Source organism: Tarenaya hassleriana, unplaced genomic scaffold (assembly GCF_000463585.1).
Source record: "Tarenaya hassleriana unplaced genomic scaffold, ASM46358v1 Cleome4, whole genome shotgun sequence".
Lineage (NCBI taxonomy): Eukaryota > Viridiplantae > Streptophyta > Magnoliopsida > Brassicales > Cleomaceae > Tarenaya > Tarenaya hassleriana.
This window is the reverse complement of record NW_010966881.1, coordinates 1122986-1140897: the sequence shown is the minus strand read 5'-3', so window position 1 is coordinate 1140897 and position 17912 is coordinate 1122986. Positions and strand designations below refer to the sequence as shown.

At 43.3% G+C, this 17912-nt stretch overlaps 5 protein-coding genes and 1 long non-coding RNA gene across 6 annotated transcripts in view; 4 read left to right on the top strand and 2 right to left on the bottom strand.

Moving 5' to 3' along the window:
• Positions 1-2: 2 nt before the first annotated feature.
• On the top strand, positions 3-2340 carry LOC104823309 (putative pentatricopeptide repeat-containing protein At3g08820). The gene has a single exon (XM_010554831.2). The coding sequence runs from the start codon at positions 24-26 to the stop codon at positions 2073-2075; it is 2052 nt and encodes a 683-aa protein (XP_010553133.1). The 5' UTR covers positions 3-23; the 3' UTR covers positions 2076-2340.
• A 615-nt stretch (positions 2341-2955) lies between these two features.
• LOC104823307 lies at positions 2956-5264 on the top strand. The gene has a single exon (XM_010554825.2). It carries the CDS (start codon positions 3424-3426, stop codon positions 4969-4971), a length of 1548 nt encoding a protein of 515 aa, XP_010553127.1. The 5' UTR covers positions 2956-3423; the 3' UTR covers positions 4972-5264.
• A 386-nt stretch (positions 5265-5650) lies between these two features.
• LOC104823304 (protein SIEL) lies at positions 5651-10445 on the bottom strand. Its single transcript, XM_010554822.2, has 8 exons — positions 9664-10445; positions 9484-9564; positions 8819-9052; positions 8540-8731; positions 7994-8134; positions 7775-7864; positions 7186-7673; positions 5651-7087 (listed from the first exon to the last, which is right to left on the bottom strand). Exons 1-8 carry the CDS (start codon positions 10426-10428, stop codon positions 6166-6168), a joined length of 2913 nt encoding a protein of 970 aa, XP_010553124.1. The 5' UTR covers positions 10429-10445; the 3' UTR covers positions 5651-6165.
• LOC104823303 lies at positions 8959-9349 on the top strand. Its single transcript, XR_773326.1, has 2 exons — positions 8959-9085; positions 9182-9349. It is a non-coding gene; the product is annotated as an uncharacterized LOC104823303 (long non-coding RNA).
• A 90-nt stretch (positions 10446-10535) lies between the features above and the next one.
• On the top strand, positions 10536-13046 carry LOC104823306. Its single transcript, XM_010554824.2, has 3 exons — positions 10536-11539; positions 11713-11811; positions 12588-13046. Exons 1-2 carry the CDS (start codon positions 10637-10639, stop codon positions 11761-11763), a joined length of 954 nt encoding a protein of 317 aa, XP_010553126.1. The 5' UTR covers positions 10536-10636; the 3' UTR covers positions 11764-11811; positions 12588-13046.
• A 1780-nt stretch (positions 13047-14826) lies between these two features.
• Positions 14827-17912, bottom strand: part of LOC104823302 (protein trichome birefringence-like 35) — a 3313-nt gene continuing 227 nt past the window's right edge. Inside the window, 6 exon segments of the mRNA XM_010554821.1 lie at positions 14827-15312; positions 15827-15979; positions 16078-16274; positions 16861-17032; positions 17328-17601; positions 17845-17912. The exon segment at positions 17845-17912 is cut by the window's right edge and continues 23 nt beyond it. Of these exon segments, the coding sequence (XP_010553123.1) occupies positions 14958-15312; positions 15827-15979; positions 16078-16274; positions 16861-17032; positions 17328-17601; positions 17845-17912 (1219 nt within the window). The 3' untranslated portion in view covers positions 14827-14957.

Below are 17912 nucleotides of genomic sequence, written 5' to 3'. Positions count from 1 at the left end.
GCGGGAATGAAGGGGAGGCAGCCATGAACGCAAAAGCCCATCGGATCAAAACCCTGATCCTCAACGACGGCATCTCCGGCACCGGAAAACACCTGAAGCAGATCCACGCGGCCGTCATCCGCCACAACCTCCACGACGACACTTACATCCTCAACCTCCTCCTGAAGCGAACTCTCCGCCTCGGCCTCACCTTCTACTCCCACCTCATCTTCTCTCACACTACTCATCAACCCAACATTTTCCTCTTCAACACCCTCCTCCGCGGCTTCGTCTCTAACAATCTCTTCCATGAATCCGTCCATCTCTTCCTCTCCATGCGCTCCAATGGCCTCTCTCCCGATTCTTTCACCTTCCCTTTCCTCCTCAAGGCCTGCTCCATGCTCCCCAACCTCGACCTCGCTTCCCACCTTCACTCCCTCCTTCTCAAATCGGGCTTTGGTCGCGATGTCTTCTCCCAGACCAGCCTCCTCTCCCTCTACGCAAGATGTGGCCGTCTCGACGACGCCATCAAGGTGTTCGACGATATTCCCGAGAGAAACGTTGTTTCCTGGACGGCGATCATAAGTGGGTATATCTCCGCCGGCAAGCACAGGGAAGCTGTCGATGTGTTTAAGAAGCTGCTGGGGATGGGTGTGAGACCAGACAGTTACCTGGTCGTTCGAATTTTGTCTGCTTGTGCTCAGTTAGGGGATCTGAGCAGCGGCGAGTGGATTGATCAGTACGTCATGGAGGAGATCGGGATGTACAGAAACTCATTCCTCTCGACATCTTTAGTCGACTTCTACGCAAAGTGCGGGAATATGGAGAAAGCTCGTTCTGTTTTCGAGGCAATGCCCGAGAAAGATATCGTCACTTGGAGTAGTATGATTCAGGGTTATGCCTCTAATAGCCTTCCGAGAGAGGCTACAGAGTTATTCTTCCGGATGTTACGGAAAAATCTGAAACCCGATCGCTATTCCATCGTCGGGTTTCTTTCTTCCTGCGCGAGTCTAGGAGCCCTTGAATTGGGTGAGTGGGGAAGTAATTTGATCGATAGGCGTGAGTTCTTGACGAATCCGGTCATGGGCACTGCTCTTATCGATATGTATGCGAAGTGTGGGACTATGGCCCGAGGTTTCGAAGTTTTTAGAGCAATGGAGGAGAAAGACAGGGTGGTTATGAACGCTACAATTACTGGACTAGCCAAGAACGGCCACGTCGAGCTCTCGTTCGCTGTCTTTGGTCAGACGGAGAAGTTAGGGATCAGACCAGACGGGAACACGTTCCTGGGCCTTCTGTGCGGGTGCGCTCATGCAGGTCTGGTCGGAGACGGGAGGAGATTTTTCGACGGAATGAGCCGGATTTTCTCATTGGAACACAAGATTGAGCATTACGGGTGCATGGTCGATATCCTCGGACGAGCTGGACTGCTAGACGAAGCTTATAACATGATCAATGACATGCCGTTGAAACCAAACGCAGTAGTGTGGGGAGCATTGCTAAGCGGATGCCGGCTTCACAAAGAGATGAGATTGGCGGAAAGGGTTCTTAAAGAACTCGTAAAGTTGGAACCTTGGAATTCAGGGAACTACGTGCAGCTGTCGAATATATACTCGGGAAGCGGGAGATGGGACGAGGCGGCAGAGGTAAGAGAAGTGATGAATGAGAAAGGCATGAAGAAGATTCCCGGGTGCAGTTGGATCGAATTGGAAGGAACGGTCCACGAGTTTCTAGTGGACGACAGATCTCACCCGCAGATCGAAAGAATTTACGGGAAGCTGGAGGAATTGGGAAACGAGATGAGGAAGATGGGGTTTGTTGCGAAAACGGAGGGAGTGATGTTCGATGTGGAAGAGGAAGAGAAGGAGAGGGCAGTGAGGTGCCACAGCGAGAAGCTGGCGGTGGCGTATGGGCTGATGATGAGTAAGAGTGAAGAGGATGTGATTCGGGTGGTGAAGAATCTGAGGGTATGTGGAGACTGTCACGAGGCGATGAAGCTGATTTCCAAGATCACGGGAAGGGAGATTGTGGTCAGAGACAACAACAGGTTTCACTGTTTTCGACAAGGGTTTTGTTCTTGTAATGACTACTGGTGAATTCCAATCCTATACGCAAACGAGCAAAAGAAGGACGACGTCGTTTATCATGTGAATGATCGTCACAGGCTAAAGGACGACGTCGTGTTGGATTGAGGTGTGTATAGAGGCAGGCGAACCACTTCTCCCCCCTTTACGATGCTGTACTATTCCTCTTTCATGTAAGCTTTTTTCGTTCCCTTGAAAAGAATCATTTTTTTTTATACATTTTGGGTTTTGGTTCCGTATTAGTCGGATTCAATTATTACTATTCGATTTTTTTTAATGGTGAATCCAATTCAGTTTTTCTAGTTATTTTTTTAATTTAGTTCCGTTAGAGTTTAATTTTAAAACAATATATTCGTTCAATTTTTATACTAAATGCGGTATGATTATAACTAATAATCAAATTCTGATACGATGCTAACGTATCATTTTGTTGGATCAATTAAATTGTTCAGTTACTATAAAAAAAAAGAAAAAGAAAGCGTGGTCCACTCTTCCATCTGTCATGCCGACTTGGCGACAGCGACTTCACTTACTCGCAAATCACAAGTTGTAACGGCTGCCGCGGCGCTCGGTTCGGTACGTTCACGCGTTCATTCATGTTTCTTTTTTTTTTTGGAATATTTCAGCCCAAATATCTCATGCCCTCATTTTTCCATTTCTGATTTAGATTTCCATCAATATATTCGTCCGCATCCAGAGTAGAAGAATCCCCAGTTAATGACATCGGATCCACCAAAAATATAACCTTGAATTTCCTAAAATAGTTAAAGAGTTTGGAGATCATTAATTAAGGTATCGAATCAATACGGGGAGTCTGAATTAAGATTTGGTTAATGACAACCAATTAGCAACGCTTCGAGAGAAAGCCAGCGTGGCAATGTCGGAAAATAACTATAAAACCTATGCCTGATATTGAAGCTTCGTCCGCGTGGGGAGATCGTCACCGCGTTCGCCCCGCTTCTTATCCCCTCTCTCTCTCGTAACCGTTGCTTTCTCACTCTAGAATCCATCCATGAGTCTCCCTCTCTCCTCCGTGGTATAGCCGCCGGAGAAACCCTCGCCGTCGCCTTTTTGGTTATTGGAGCTTCACAGACCATGCGTTCCTTTGCCAGTTTTGCCTTTAGCACTCCTCCGATCTGCAACTTTTCCTCTTTTCCTCGAATCCTAATCGGAGCTAATCACACAGCTGCCCGCTTTTGCTCCCGCTAATCTCGTTCCACCTCCTTAGATTCAGGGTCTCTCTCTCTCTTTTGGGTTGAAAATTGATCCAGTAAACGAACATCGAGCTATTCTTTCGTTCTTTCTTTTGTGGTTTGTTGTTGTTGCTGTTGCTGTAAAGGAGTTTCTACAGTGAGATATTATGGAGCCTCCGACTGGGAAGACGAGCTTCTTACGGAATATCATGGCGCGGGTTCTTCTATTCGGCGTTGTGATCATCGTCGTTCGATTTGCTTACGTCGTCACCATCGCCGGAGAATCATGCAATCGCGGGGACTTCTGTTTCTTTTCTCTCCCCGAGAATCTCAACTTTGTCATGGCCGGCGCCGAAGTCGGCGTTTCTGCTATAGTCGGCAACGGCGCCGTCAGATCTACGCCTGTCGGGTCCCCGGACCATGATCTGTACACCAGCAAGGATTGGGTCAAGGCCGTTCAATTTTACTCCTCCATCTTTCAGGATCTGATTGCTGATGGTTACCTCTCGCCGGATTCGAATTCGCTGTGTGTAGAAACAGCGGTTGGGCAAGAGGTTTTCGCCTTGAGGGAAATCGGAGTAAAGGATTCGGTCGGGATTTCGAAGAAAGCATCGCGGCCGCTGGTGATAAGAGGCGAGGGACATGCGATACCCTTCGACGATAACACATTCGACTTTGTGTTCTCCGGTGGTGGTCGGCTCGAGAAGTCGCTGAAGCAGTTGGCTTTTGCGGAGGAGATGGTCCGGACCCTGAAGCCCGAAGGGTTTGCGGTGGTTCATGTGGGGGCTACAGATACGTACAGTTTCAATTCATTCCTTGATTTGTTTAATTCTTGCAAACTAGTGAAGATGCGTGATTTAGAAGGTTTTGATTCTTCGATGCCTCATATAAGAGAAATTGTTATTCAGAAACATGCCGAGATGGGTGGTCATCACCGGAAGAATTCGTTTGATATTAGTTGTTCGGTTTCTGGGTACAAAAAAGATTTGATCCGAAATGCAGAGCCACTTATTACGGAGGAGCCTCTCAAGCCATGGATCACGCTGAAGAGGAACATAAAGAACATAAAGTATCTTCCTTCCATTGTAGATATAAGTTTCAAGAGTAGATATGTATATGTTGATGTCGGTGCACGAAGTTATGGGTCTAGCATCGGAAGTTGGTTCCGCAAAGAGTACCCGAAGCAGAACAAAACCTTTGATGTCTTTGCCATAGAAGCAGACAAAACTTTCCATGAAGAGTATAAGGTGAAGAAAAAGGTTCAGCTGTTGCCATATGCAGCGTGGGTGAGGAATGAGACGTTGACATTTGAGATTAATCATGACCCGGGGAAGGAAGTGAAAGCGAGAGGCAGGGGAATGGGGAGAATCCAGCCGGTTCAATCCTCGTCAACCTCTGGAGATGGTTTCAATGGGGAGGTGGATTTGATTCAAGGTTTTGATTTCGCGGAGTGGTTGAAGAGCGTGGTGAGAGAGAGAGACTTTGTCGTGATGAAGATGGACGTTGAAGGAACTGAATTTGATCTAATACCAAGATTGGTTGAGACCGGAGCAATATGTTTGATTGATGAGCTGTTTCTTGAATGTCACTATAACAGGTGGCAGAGATGTTGTCCTGGTCAAAGGAGCACAAAGTACGATAAGACTTATGACCAATGCCTGGAGCTCTTCACTTCTCTTAGACAAAGTGGAGTACTTGTTCACCAGTGGTGGTAATGGTTGGACCTCGTAGTTATGTTCTGGATAACCTCCTTCGGCCAATAGATACCTGTAGTTCCTCCTTCAAATACCAGAAAGAAAATATTGTAGGATTCCATTTACTGTAAGAGGGTCGGCTGGAAATGAAAATCTCATTGGTTTCGCATTCTCTTCTCATAGCCTTCTTATTGCCTGGGCATGTATGGTAGTGGTGTCTTGTTCCCTTGCTGTCTCTTCTGTAATGAAGTTACGTGATCTAGTTGTGTAAACGGATCAGTTATTATCGGTCAAATACCGTGTCATTTCAGTTATGCTGCACATATTTTTTGCTAAATGTGATTGGAATGTGCCAGCCTGTTCTGCTTGTGTTCTTGATAATGCTGCTTTGGAAATTTTTCTGTAGCATCACAGATTGGATGAGTGGTTCTCTGTGATCCTTCAAGAGCCTCCAAGCCTACGCATGCAACGGTACAGTGGCGTGGTTCATCTCTAGGCCCATATCATAACATAAGGGTATTTTTTTTTTGTTGTATCCGAACTGGATTAACATACTTTAACTTAGATTCCACCATGTGCCAGAATCAATCAGGTACCCTTTTTCTCGTGTTTAATTTTTTGTTGTTGTGGGGGTTGGTGTTGTACTTTGGATGTTTGAAGATTATGGTTTATCTCAGTGGATGATACAGGACAGAACTACTTCTGGACTGGTAAGCTTTCTTGATGTCCTATCAAATGAAGTGTAGCTTCAACGAAGGACAGATCAAAGGCAGCGGAGAATTTAAAGTATCCCCAGCAGCAGCCAGAGAGCCAGACACCTATTTAAGTAACCCACCAAAAAGACAAAAACAAAAAAAAAACATTTTGGGGGTCTTTTACATTTACATATACACATGTCACATACACACAAGATCCTTTTCTGTGTAGGGGGGCATGATGCTATTTATTCCTTTTTTTCTTCTGTTTTTGGCACTCTCAGAAAGAAGCGTAAAAGGAGATTGGATTCGAAGGAGGCAGCAGCTGCAAAAATGCTGGAGTCATCAATTGTCATCATCATCATCATCCCCCTTCCAGGAATATGGAGAGGCCTCGATCATCCGGAAGGTGAATCCAATGCTTCTCGCATGGTAACTTAAAACAGAGGTGATGCATTTCACTCGCAACCGGTGGTGTCAGAACAGAACGCCAATCATAATATAAACTCTATTAAGGGTCTCACGTTCTGGAAACGAGAGAGAGGTGGACTTCTCTTTCACTACACAGATAGGACAGATGATGATGTTTATGACCCCTTTCCGCTAAACATACGTCTTCTTCAGGAACAGATTCCATCCCCACAGAGATCCTCAGCTTCAAACACGCTGCCCTCGGGCTTCCATAAACCACTGCACTATACTTGAATCTTTTGTCCTCCTTACCATTACCGCCCTTGTAGAGTCTCGGATCCAAGAACACAAACTGTGCGGTCTCATCTCCTCTGCTTATCCTAAGCCACAACCGCCTCTCGCTTGACACGTTTCGCAAAGTGATCTCACATGGTATAGCCACCGGTATTCCATTCACAAATGATATCGGATTGTAAGGACTATTACCAGGAACCTCCAGTTCTGCACTGACCCACCTGAGATCACCCGAAATGGTCATCTGCTCAAGGGAGAAGAAATTGATTAACTTGTTCAAACCAAGCGCCCTTACATCACCAAAGCTGCCAATCCCTTTCAATGCCTTTGTAGTTTCAATGAGAAAATCTGATGGTATGGTGCCCTGCTGTTCATGTAGGAGTTCTAAACGAGCCACTGCTGAAGAGAGTTTTTCCATGGTGCTCAGGCTGCAGCAGATCTCTAGTTTAGAGAGTTTTAGCAAGTGACAAAGTATCACGAGCTCCATGACATGTGACTCCTCTGTTGGAGACAGGTCTACGGATCTACACATTATCTCCATCAGCTTTGCCTCCAGTTTTCCCATCAGGAGTTCTGTTTTCACAGAGTTACACAGGCCAAGTGTTCTCGAGTGTTCAAAGTAAGGCCACACCCTAATGAGAAGTTTTAACGCCGTGATATACTGACGCAGAAATTCTAATACACTGGCAGAGTCTGCAGATTCAGTTGTAAAAGTGGAAACCTCCCGTTTGCATGCCCTGGAGAAGGATAAAAAATGAGAAAAATGCTGGGGAAAAGAAAGATACAGAATGTTTACTTGACAGCGGAAAATTCAATAGATAACAGACAGCATAACCTCAATGCTCGGAGTGCTTCGTTCGTGCATCCTGACTGTGATATAGACCACGCAACCTTGATTTTTGACAGAATAAGGTTTATAGACTTCACTGCCGGATCTGAATTCTCCGCTTTCGTTTGTGATATTGAAGCCGCACTTTCACTCTCAGGTGCATCATTCTTTGTTAGTAGGGAGGGCTTTCTCGAAAGATATGCATTATTCTGCTTATACACATGAAAGAAGATATCTTTTTTGTCGAACTCTGCTCCAGAAGAACCAGAAAGAAGATTGCACCGGGATAAGTAAGCCAGAAGCGTATCTTGGTCCATCACATCACTGAGTGCATGAGAAAACCTCCCCAACATTGCGAAAGAATAAGAAAATATCTGAGGCGACATGGAAGTGATGCTCTTTTTGTTTGAGAGGGGTGCCGAGATACCCAGCACCAGAAAAGCAGCTACCCGTCTGCCGCTGAATTCAGATTTATTTGAAGAAGCTGCTTCCAACTGAAGCAAATGATTACGTGAAGTAATAATAATGGTTAGCAAAGCAATGCTTATTATAACAATCAGTTTCATGAAGAGATTGAAATACTCGTTTCGCTTACTTCTTGACTAACTATCTTGACCACATTGGCTGAGAAATTTGCATGGTTTTGACCCATATGGAACAGAGCAGAGAGGACATCAGGTTCGTCCTAGAATGGAACGGCAAGGAAAGTGAGGTTCAGAATGGATAAGAAAAAAAAGACTTGATGGAAAAGCCAGAAGCTAATCGGCCTTATACTCTTGAGTCTAACATGAGGAATAGCAGAAAAGCTACTGACCTGTGGATACATCTCTAAACTTTTGAGGATGCCTTCAATGCATTGTTTGAACAGCTTAGTATCAGGTAGCTTTACCAGTTTGAGAACTTTTCTTGCTACAGATCTTATATTCTCAAAGCTATCAACAACAGCATCTAGAAACTGCAAAGTAAAAAACATAGTTCCTTCTAAATCAGCTTCTAGCAAAGAAATTACTCAACTAGACCTAAACAGCACCAATCTAAAAGCAAACCATGAGTTTACTCCGTTATGTGGAATGATGTCTCATAAGATATTTGATCTGGGGCCAATTACCATTTCCATTAAGTGCAAACAGTTGCTTGGAACCACAGCCAAAGACCTATAATATACATTGTATGTGCAGAAAGAGTTTTGCTTGGATTACATAAATCAAGCAACAATAAATACTTCAATACAATGGTTTTTTGGAAAAGGAAAAAGAAATCATGCATGCATGTAAAGCATCATAAGTATTGTATCTGCATCCTATTAAACTCTGCCAGGTCAATGACAATAGCCGAAGGGTAAGAGTAGGTGAAGACTTACAGCGGTCACGTAAGTGTTGTGCATCTCCAGTTTGCCAAAATTTGCCATATGATGCATTGTCTCTAAAGTTTTTAATCTGACAGCCATATTATCATCATATAGCATATCCATCAATCGGTTCATAGCTTCAGTGGAAAATTTGATAGAATGAACCGAGAGGGAGCACAAAGATTCAACTGCTGCTTCTCGTACCTGCAGAGTGAGCTCAAAGTATCATAATTAAGAAGCATGCAAGTGAACTTCGTTTCATTTATGGGACAGAAAAGTAGCCTCAGGTACCTCGTAAAATTCGTCTTCAAGACCATGGATAAAAACTCCAGCGGCACCAGCAACACTGGCTTCAGGCAATTCATTGGAGCCATGATTTTGTGGTTTCTTCTGTTTTGAGCCTCCGAGGACTTTCTTAGACAGTGTTTGTAGTAAGACACCTTCAGATGCAGTTCCTATCTTTCCGAGCGCTTTAAAGGCCTCAGTTCTCACTTCTACACTCATATCTCTTATCATAGAGCAAAGCTGAGAGCAGGACAATGGAACAGATAAGCCAATGTGAGACGTAGTTACAATACATTGCTTTTCTTGAGTTCAGTCATGCAAAGACTTCACTGCAGACAAAGTTACATGCTACTCAATTTTCCTTTGCAGGTATCATCAAAACTCTATCCCGTACTCTCAAGCTACCCTTAAGCAACTGTCAATGTCACTAGAATCTGTTTCTATCAGTGTGGATTCAATGGGTAGATTTCATCAAACAGACTATTCTAATGCAAAATATCTTCTCTGGCTGTGACTCAGTTGGAGGACATCTCTATCGTCCACTTGTTTATGAATGATGCCCACATTCCAAACATACATATGTTTGGTTTATGAATGATGCCCACATTCTGTCGGAAACTCATTAGAACAATGATAATTACATGTTGGATGAACCATAGAGAGCTGCATACCTGGAGAACCACAGCATCTGTGCACCCACTTCTGTCAATCTCTTCCTTGGATGCTATCAACAGTTTTCCCCACTCGGCTACCTGAGCACTCAAACAATTGCCAAAAACCAATTAGAGATGATTCGACTTCTGCTTGTAACAATCCTTCTGCAGAAAAAAGTTCATCCATCAGCAGCTTACAGCGCAAACTGCAGAAGCCCTGACGCTATCTTCTGCGTCGCCCAGAAGCTCCGTGGCACGGGAATAGCAACCTTCGACGGCATGACCTTGATCGATATCACCAGTCTTACATAGGTTAGCCAGTCCGTCTAGAGCTGCTTTCCTGATTAACGGATATGGGTCCTTGGTAAACCCTAGAAACATGGTCAAAAGCAGAGACGACGGCACATTGAATCTCTCCGCGTTTCTCCCCAGCCACAAACGATCGGAGACAGGCTGTTGTCCGAGGCATATCGACGCAAACACCTCGCCATCGATCTCGGAAAGTGCCGGGCCGAGGGAAGGGATCCTCTCCGATATCGACACGAGCACGGAGAGCGACTCAGCGGTTGGGAGGCGGAGCAAGTTGGAACGGACGGAGTCGAAGACCCTAGGGGCGAAGTCTTGGCGCCGGGAAGCGAGGTCGGAGAGGAGCTTGAGGACGTGGCGGACAACCGCAGAGTCGCCGCCGAGCGAAAGAAGACGAGTCAGGAATTCGAACACCGACGATATTACGGAGTCGGAAGTGTGTGGGTTGATTATGAGTGCTCTGATGGAGACTAGGGTTTGGTAAGAGGCTGTTTCAGTGAATATTATGGCATCTTCCTCCATTGACGAAGCACTCTCCACGAATCGGCGGGAACGAATAAACGTCCCTCTCCTCTTTGACTTCAACCGCTGTCGGAGAAATCGCAGTACGGAGAATCCACGAGCATAATAAAGTGAGCGCGCTTTGGTAAAAAACATATGGCCATGACGTTGGGATGGGCTCTATTGTTAGGCCCAATTTAAATGGGCATTTCTATTAGGCCCAAACTTGTAAGGCCTTAAATGTCCAGACTGGTAATATTATATCAGTTCTAATGTGGGGCCCAAAGATTATTCGCCGGCATTCAGTTGCGGAGTGATTTTACTGCTTAGGTTTTTCTTCACTGCGTCGAGTTGGTTTCTCGCCATGGACGACCTCCCTCTCGATAGAATCGCGATTTCTGGTCCCACATTGGCCTCACTGATCCAACGGCTCTCCTCCTTCCCCGGCGATGTCGACGGCTTAATCTTCGGAAACGTCAGTCGCATCGTCCCCTCTAATCTCTCCGACGACTCGCCGGCGGAACCGTTCGCATCGGGTTCCTCCTCCGCCGTTTCGTCTTCTCAATTAGTCGCCACCGTCACAAGTTTTATATGTTCTGGTATGAGCGTCTCCTTCTATGATCCGCTTGGCCGAGTTGATCCGCGCCGGATCGACTCTCTCCGAGTCGGTGCGCCGGGTCATATACTCGGCTGGTTCTCCGCTCGCCGGAAAACCGCTAACCGCCCCTCGATGCGTGAATTTTCTGTGACGTCATCTCTTTCTTCTCAACATTCCCACCCGATCGAGGACTCGCAAAACCCTAGCCCCGCAAACATAGCCTCGTGCGTTTTCTTCCTCTTCACTACGCCGCCGTCTGACCAGTTCATCCACACGCACGAGTACCGCGCCTACCAATTCTGCTCTTCGAATCAGCGGTTCGAGCCGAGATCGATCGGTATAGTCAACATCGGGCCGGCCTTCCGCGGACATTACGGTACTTTTAGCCCGAATTCGGCATTTCCGCTTCTGAACTGCGAGCTGAGGAGTTCGCCCATGAGCGAGGACCAGGATGAAGGGACGTTAAGTGCGAAGAAGCATGCGGCTAAGGCTCAGAAGGAAATCGATGCTTTAGCAGAAGGGTTTCAGGTGGGAAATTTGAGACGTATGATGGGAGCTGAAGCTTCTAATTACACAGGCGGATTGGAAGAATTGTACGAGAGGATGCTTGCTAAGATCGAGAGCTTAGCTTCCCTTGTTGAGAAAAGCTCGACCAGGGTATTTGAGCAGGTAGAACATCTCTTAAAGATGAGAAATCAACTGGGAATGTTTGGTTATTCAATGTCTAGAATATTGCAGATAGTGTACTTCTCTTTTGATACTTGGAAGGCCGTTTTTGTGCTATGATATCTGAGAGTGGACCGAGGAATTTGTTTATATGACATATTATGTTGTTATTGCAGGACAATGAGAATCGGAAGTTGAGATACAGGGTTTCCAGAATCGAGCAATGAAATTGGTTTTGTTCCCCCCCCCCCCCCTTTTGTTGGTGCTATCATCAGGTAATTCTTGTTTTCCACTAGCATTTTTTTTACCAAAGGTCATTGTTTGTTTATGAGCATGAATGTATTTTGAAACCTACGTTGACATCATAATCTACAAAGCCTCACTGAAAACATAACATGATTGACATATCGTTCAGACAAGCTACCCAATTAACAGAGAGAGATTTGTTTCATGCACCTGAGTTTTTCACTATTAAGATCTTAATGAAATGAAGTTTTTGGGGCCATGTTGAGTTGATTGTGTGAAATGTAGTTGAGTTTCTCTTTCTCTTCCATGGCTAGACAATTCTGAACTGGGATTGGTTTGTACCTAAGTTCTATCAATCATATGTCACTGGACTTGGATACTTGAAGTTGAAGGTAGGTAGTGCGTTCATCATTCATGTAGGACTATGAAATGAAGTAGATATCTGCAGAGAATTTGTAGCTACTGAAGGATAGGGAAACAAGGCTTGGGCAGAACTATTAAAAGCGCAATTGTAGCCAGGGAGATGTGATGTTATTAGGCTTATGTCACTGTGGTTTGGTTTAGATGTCTTTTCTCTGTCGCATATGACTGCTAGCTTGGTGGGGGGAGCCTAAGATGTTCAAATGTTTAGGGAAGAAAATGATGGTTATGGTTCATGGGAATGCATAGTTTGAGTTTTAAATGAATAACATAATCATAGTCCTGTTTTTTTTTTTTTTTTTTTTTTTTTTTGCGTGGGTTCTGATAGTATAAAATGCATTATGGTGAGAGTGGCTTCTCCCTAACATCTTCTGCTATCCTGTAGAAGTTCTGAAGACCTGGGATTTGTCCAAATGTAGAATCTTCAACATTCCAAGATGAGTCAGTGCAGCCAGGGAGATGATGTAGCAGCAGCAGCAGTGATGTATTATGATAAATAATCTTGGAAGATGATGGCTTTGCATTTGCGGTGCGGCGGTCAGACCGTTAGTTTCTGTACCATCTCGTCTCTATATATATATATATATCAACTATCAAGTATTGTCATTGTGTCATTTTGCGGGCTTTCCCTGCTGGGTCGTTCTTATATTCGTGAAATGGAGGCAGTCTCTTCCTCTTTTCTTGAGATGTGCCAGCGTCTTTTGCTGAGAGGGAAGAGCAGTTTGGTCCCCCTTCATTTTAGCTCTCTGTTCTCTTTTGACGATGATGATGATGATGCAGTGTCCATTCATTGTCATGTACGAGAAGTGAAAGTGAAGGCATGTTTTTCAGTGTTTTTCTTGCAGCACAACTGAATATTGGTTTTTGCTTACGTGATTGTGGTGCGTGTGTGGCTGGATTCTTCGACTCCACCGAAACGACGTCGCAAAGATTTTTTCAATTTGGTTGGGTGATGTTTTCTAACAAGAATTACTCACCACGAGCCTAGGATGTCAAACAAGCCATCGGATCATATCGGACCACCTCGTTCTCAGCCAGTTCATTTTCAGTCCATGTCGTTAAATCCGTTTTTATTCGGATCAGAAAATTTCTGTCTCAACCCAAGTCGCTTAACTTGCGAACCGATATCATATTTTTCTAAATACCTAAAAAAATCATATCAAATTATACAAAACCATATTCACAATCACAATCCATGTATAAAAAATCATCTCCAAATAGCTCAGATCGTAATGTATCTATGTACAAAAAATCATCTTCGGTTTCTAATCTATCGATGTATAATCAGATCTTAATCCATGTATAAAAAATCATCTTCAAATCCTAATCATGTAAAAAAAATTATCTCCAAATCAAAATATCATATCAATCAATATCAACACTTTCAAGTTTCAACGTAGAAAACTCTAATTTCTTTTAAGCCAGTTCGCGGACTGACCGAGCTAGCTCGTTTGGGCTCGGCTCGTGGCGAGCTAGCTCACTCAGCCCGTTTTTTATTCGGGTTCAGATATTCTTAGTTCAGCTCGGTAAAAAAGAAGCCAACCTCGAGCTGGCTCGCGAGTTCGGCTCGTTTTGACGTCCCTATATTAATCTAGTAGGGTGGATGTTTCAAGAATCGGTTCAGAAATGATTTATTTGGTACAAATAGTATCATATATTATTGGGTTTCGGTTTTTGTAAAAAATAGTTTTTTTAAATTTGGTTTTTTAAAAATTTTATAAACCAAAATTTTCGATTCGATATGGTTCCGTTACTAAGAACCGAACCGCCAACCGCTACTCATACGATGGTACACTTGAAAAACTTATGTCGCAACATGTGCGCTCTATTTTCTCACGCTTCGCCACGTGTTTTGTAAAAAAATATTACGGTTTTATATTATTCAAAACAGGAACAGAAAGAAGAATTTTTTTAAAAAAAATAATGTGAACAAATGGAAAAAAATGAATAATAATAATAACTTAGAAATCTAGCATTAAATAAAAAACTGGAAATGGAGCTGGAAAAAATGTAAATTATATGGCTTGGTATTTTATAAACGGTATAATTTTATATAATTATAAAATTTATATAACCGTACAATTTGTTTCTTTCGTCTGATTATATTACCTCTATTAAAATTGAGAAGAAAAAAATTATCTACATATGGACCTGCTGCCATACCAGATATGGGCCTAATGTTAAAATGAAGGCCCACGTGAAGAAGCCCAGTTGCACGCACCGCGCGTTAGAGAACGCATCTCCAATTGTGCTGGTAAATCCCACGCGCGGACGTAGCGCGTTGAGCGCGTGTTGCAAAAATCGCTAGGTTATAATCCAGCGGTTTTTGCGGTTTTTCACCAAAATACATTTTTATAAGATTCAAGGCGCGTGGGAGCCTCAAAGCTTCCGTTACACCAAATCGCATGACATTTCGCAACGGCTTTTTTTTTTTTTTACTAAACAGAAATGCATTCTTATTTCTTTTCAAAATCAATAGCTCATTTTAAGTATCGAAATAAAGTTTATTATCAAGGATCGAACAATTATAATTGTATTTTTTTTTGTTGGCCCATATATAAACTGATCATTTCACCAAATCCTTGGCTTAAAAAACATCAAAACCTAAATTTAAAAAGACAATCTGGTAATAATTTTTATATATTTGTATCTCCTGAGCTTTTTTTTTCTCTGACATTGTTAAATTCATGTCTGTCGACCTCCTCACAAAAAAAAAATGAGATTCGCCAACAAGGAATCGACATTTACCACATTACTACAAATGCATGACAGTGTCTGAAACTAAGAAATGGAAGAGGAGCTGGTTCCAGACATCAGGGACCCCTGGCAAACACCAGTGGATGCAATCTGAGAAAGAGGACGGATTCTTCAGCCGCTCCGAGCTCAGTGGCTCCCAGAATTTCCGGTAGACAGAGGGATGGCCGTCTTTCCTGTATTCCGACAACTGCGTTATGTTCACAACTGTCACCTTTGGTCCCAACCTCTTCATCATTCTCTCCACCATCCTCATCGTCGGAATGTCCGACCCACTTCCCCAGTAACCCTCTTTCTCGATCGGAGTCTTCTCTCCGTAGCAGTTCCCCTCGCTCTCTGCCTTCCACTCTCGGCTCCTGCTCATATCCATATCATATGCGTTCATAAGCCATCCAATTATTTATACATATGGAAAAGGGGTTAAAGTTCGTCACGGTTTATGAACTTCAAGTGCCGAACTTTCGGAGACCCTTTGAAAAACTACATGATGAAATCACAAAGGACGCATTGCCCTTATATCACTAAACTTCAATCTCAAGCATTTCAAATGCTGAAAACTTGAGAAAGCAACAACTGCAGCTGTAAATACAAACCTTTCGTTTGATCTCAGTTTTGTGCTTGAATAAAAAACTTCTCAAGAATTTGGTTCTTAAATAGTATTTATGGTCTGAAAGTGGAAGTGAGATGCCTGTAATTGAAGCCTGATGCGTAGATCGAGAGATCTAAACAATAAACTTCAACTACAAGCAATCCAATCACTGAACCCTTTAATTAACAACAGTTTGCAACATCGAAATCTGAATCCCATTTTTAATCATTGAAATCTAATACATTTGATGGAGATGCATTATATAAAGTCAGAGTTGTTACCAGAGATGTGTTGGAGACATGGTAACGAAGAAAACACGTTGTTTGAGAGGATCAACATTGTTGGCCACCCAATCTGCCCAAGCACTCATTGCCATCTCCATGCCCTCAAGCCCGCCCACCTCTTCGCATGACCCATTTTCTTCACTGCTCCATCTGTGATTAGAATAGTGGCATCAAATCGAGTATTGAAAGTGTGAACACAATATGCCCAAAAGGTGTAATTTGCAACTAAGAAACGGTATCATACTTACTGAATCTTGACAGGACCTTGCCTCCACCACAAGTAGGTGTTGAAGACTAGGATGTCAGCATGCTGCCACTGCGACGAATGCTTAAGAACTGAATCTGGCCGGATTATCCGCTCGGGCAGTCTGTGATTTACAGGGTCATCTGAATTCGATTCCACAAGCAGCGGAGCCCAGAGAAATTCCACCGTGGCATTGAAGTTCTACATATGCCATAGTAATAAAAAACATATAAAAATAGATTAAGAAAAAAAAAAGGCCGGGCTCAGTAATCATCTCAACAAAGATAGAATTTCAGTCACCAAATCCGAATAAAAAGTTCTTTGCAATCACTTGTCAGGGTGTATTAATCAATTCTCAGTTAACAGAGTTCTTCAGAAGGTTGAGCTACAATTCAAATTATGATTTAGCAGGAGTTGGACTGGAAAGCCAGGAAATCGTTGATTCTGAAATTGGTAACACGGTATAAAAAATATGAGAGAATACTTTAAAAAATTATTGTTGATAGAAAACCAATAAAACGAAACAGATTTAATCCCCAAAAGAAGAAAACCAATACTCTTTTCTGAAAATAGAGAAAAAAATCATACATTAACTTAGTTAGGAAAGCTTGAATCCCTAGGGATCCATCTGCTCAAAACGGAACTGCAATCATGGGATTGTTGATACAAAAAGAAAAGTTAAAAAAAAAAACTACCTTCAGCGACAATTAGAAACCGAGCTGCATCTACTCAAAATCCACTTATCAATCAAAAGAACCTGATAAACTGTAACTTTCCAGCGCCATACCTCCGCCCTGAAAATGGTGAGAGGAGCATTGGGAGACATGGACTGTTTCTCAGGTGGAATCACAGACTGCAACAGACAAACCATTGATATCCATTGGCCTCTGTTCAGCGAGTCTCCAACAAACATCAATCTCTTCCCTCTCAGCTTTTCCCACATCTCTGTCGCATTCCATCTACCAAACCGATATTACGCCATTACTACTCTCACACAAAAAGCTCTTCAAATTCTCAATGCTGCTATGTCAAATCATCATAGCAAACAAGAAACTATTCCATGTTTCTCATGTCCACAGCCTTCTCTATTCCCTAAGGGGGTAACTTTGATCTGCAGCAACTAAACCTAAACGAACAATAAGGCCCGAAGCTTGAAAACTGATATAGTTGTATGATTAGATTGCCAATTTTAAGCTGTAGCTACAACACAAAATCATACGAGGTAAAAGATGTGGATAATAGTAACAGAATTACCTCTTTAAGTTGCAGGCATGAGGCTGCCATCTCCAGTGCTGGTAATCTAAATCTGATCTCCCATGCTTTTGGCATGCCAACTGGTCCGACATGTACGGACACTCGGATTCCTTGTGCAACGGGTACGATGAATTATCAAAGACCCATTTCCCAGAAAACACATCACATTTCTCCTCCCTGGCAATGTACTTCCTTTGACTCGGGTCAACCCACCCGATTTTCTTGCCACTATACTCCTTTGTCAGGTTGCATCGGCTAAATCTGTCCAAAACCTCTGGGAAACAAAACAATTCAGGATAGAGAAACACGCATTGTAAGTTTGTGTTGATTGGGATCAAGAAAACTTGTCAAATGATAACCACTGAGCATGGCAAAGTTGCATCCAAAAAGGATCGAACACGACTCCAAATAAAATCCGCGCAAGAAAACGAAAAGCGAATGACCATTTCAAAATCATCAGGAGGCAAGAGGACCGAGCAAAGCAATCTATCTCTTCAGATGAAATAGAAAACAGTACCAGGAGCTCCGAACCGGTTACTCGGAAGGTTGGGCTTGACAAAAGTGAGCTTGAGAGCTCGTCGCAGA

What these genes read in the sequence shown, in the direction of transcription:
- LOC104823309 (XM_010554831.2), top strand. Translation starts at nt 24, where the DNA reads ATGAACGCAAAAGCCCATCGGATCAAAACCCTGATCCTCAACGACGGC.
- LOC104823307 (XM_010554825.2), top strand. Translation starts at nt 3,424, where the DNA reads ATGGAGCCTCCGACTGGGAAGACGAGCTTCTTACGGAATATCATGGCG.
- LOC104823304 (XM_010554822.2), bottom strand. Translation starts at nt 10,428, where the DNA reads ATGTTTTTTACCAAAGCGCGCTCACTTTATTATGCTCGTGGATTCTCC. An exon ending in ACAACACTTACGTGACCGCT is followed by an intron (nt 8,135 to 8,539) that starts GTAAGTCTTCAC and finishes TTTACTTTGCAG; the next exon opens with TTTCTAGATGCTGTTGTTGA. An exon ending in GTTTAGAGATGTATCCACAG is followed by an intron (nt 7,865 to 7,993) that starts GTCAGTAGCTTT and finishes GTTCCATTCTAG; the next exon opens with GACGAACCTGATGTCCTCTC.
- LOC104823306 (XM_010554824.2), top strand. Translation starts at nt 10,637, where the DNA reads ATGGACGACCTCCCTCTCGATAGAATCGCGATTTCTGGTCCCACATTG. An exon ending in CGACCAGGGTATTTGAGCAG is followed by an intron (nt 11,540 to 11,712) that starts GTAGAACATCTC and finishes TTGTTATTGCAG; the next exon opens with GACAATGAGAATCGGAAGTT.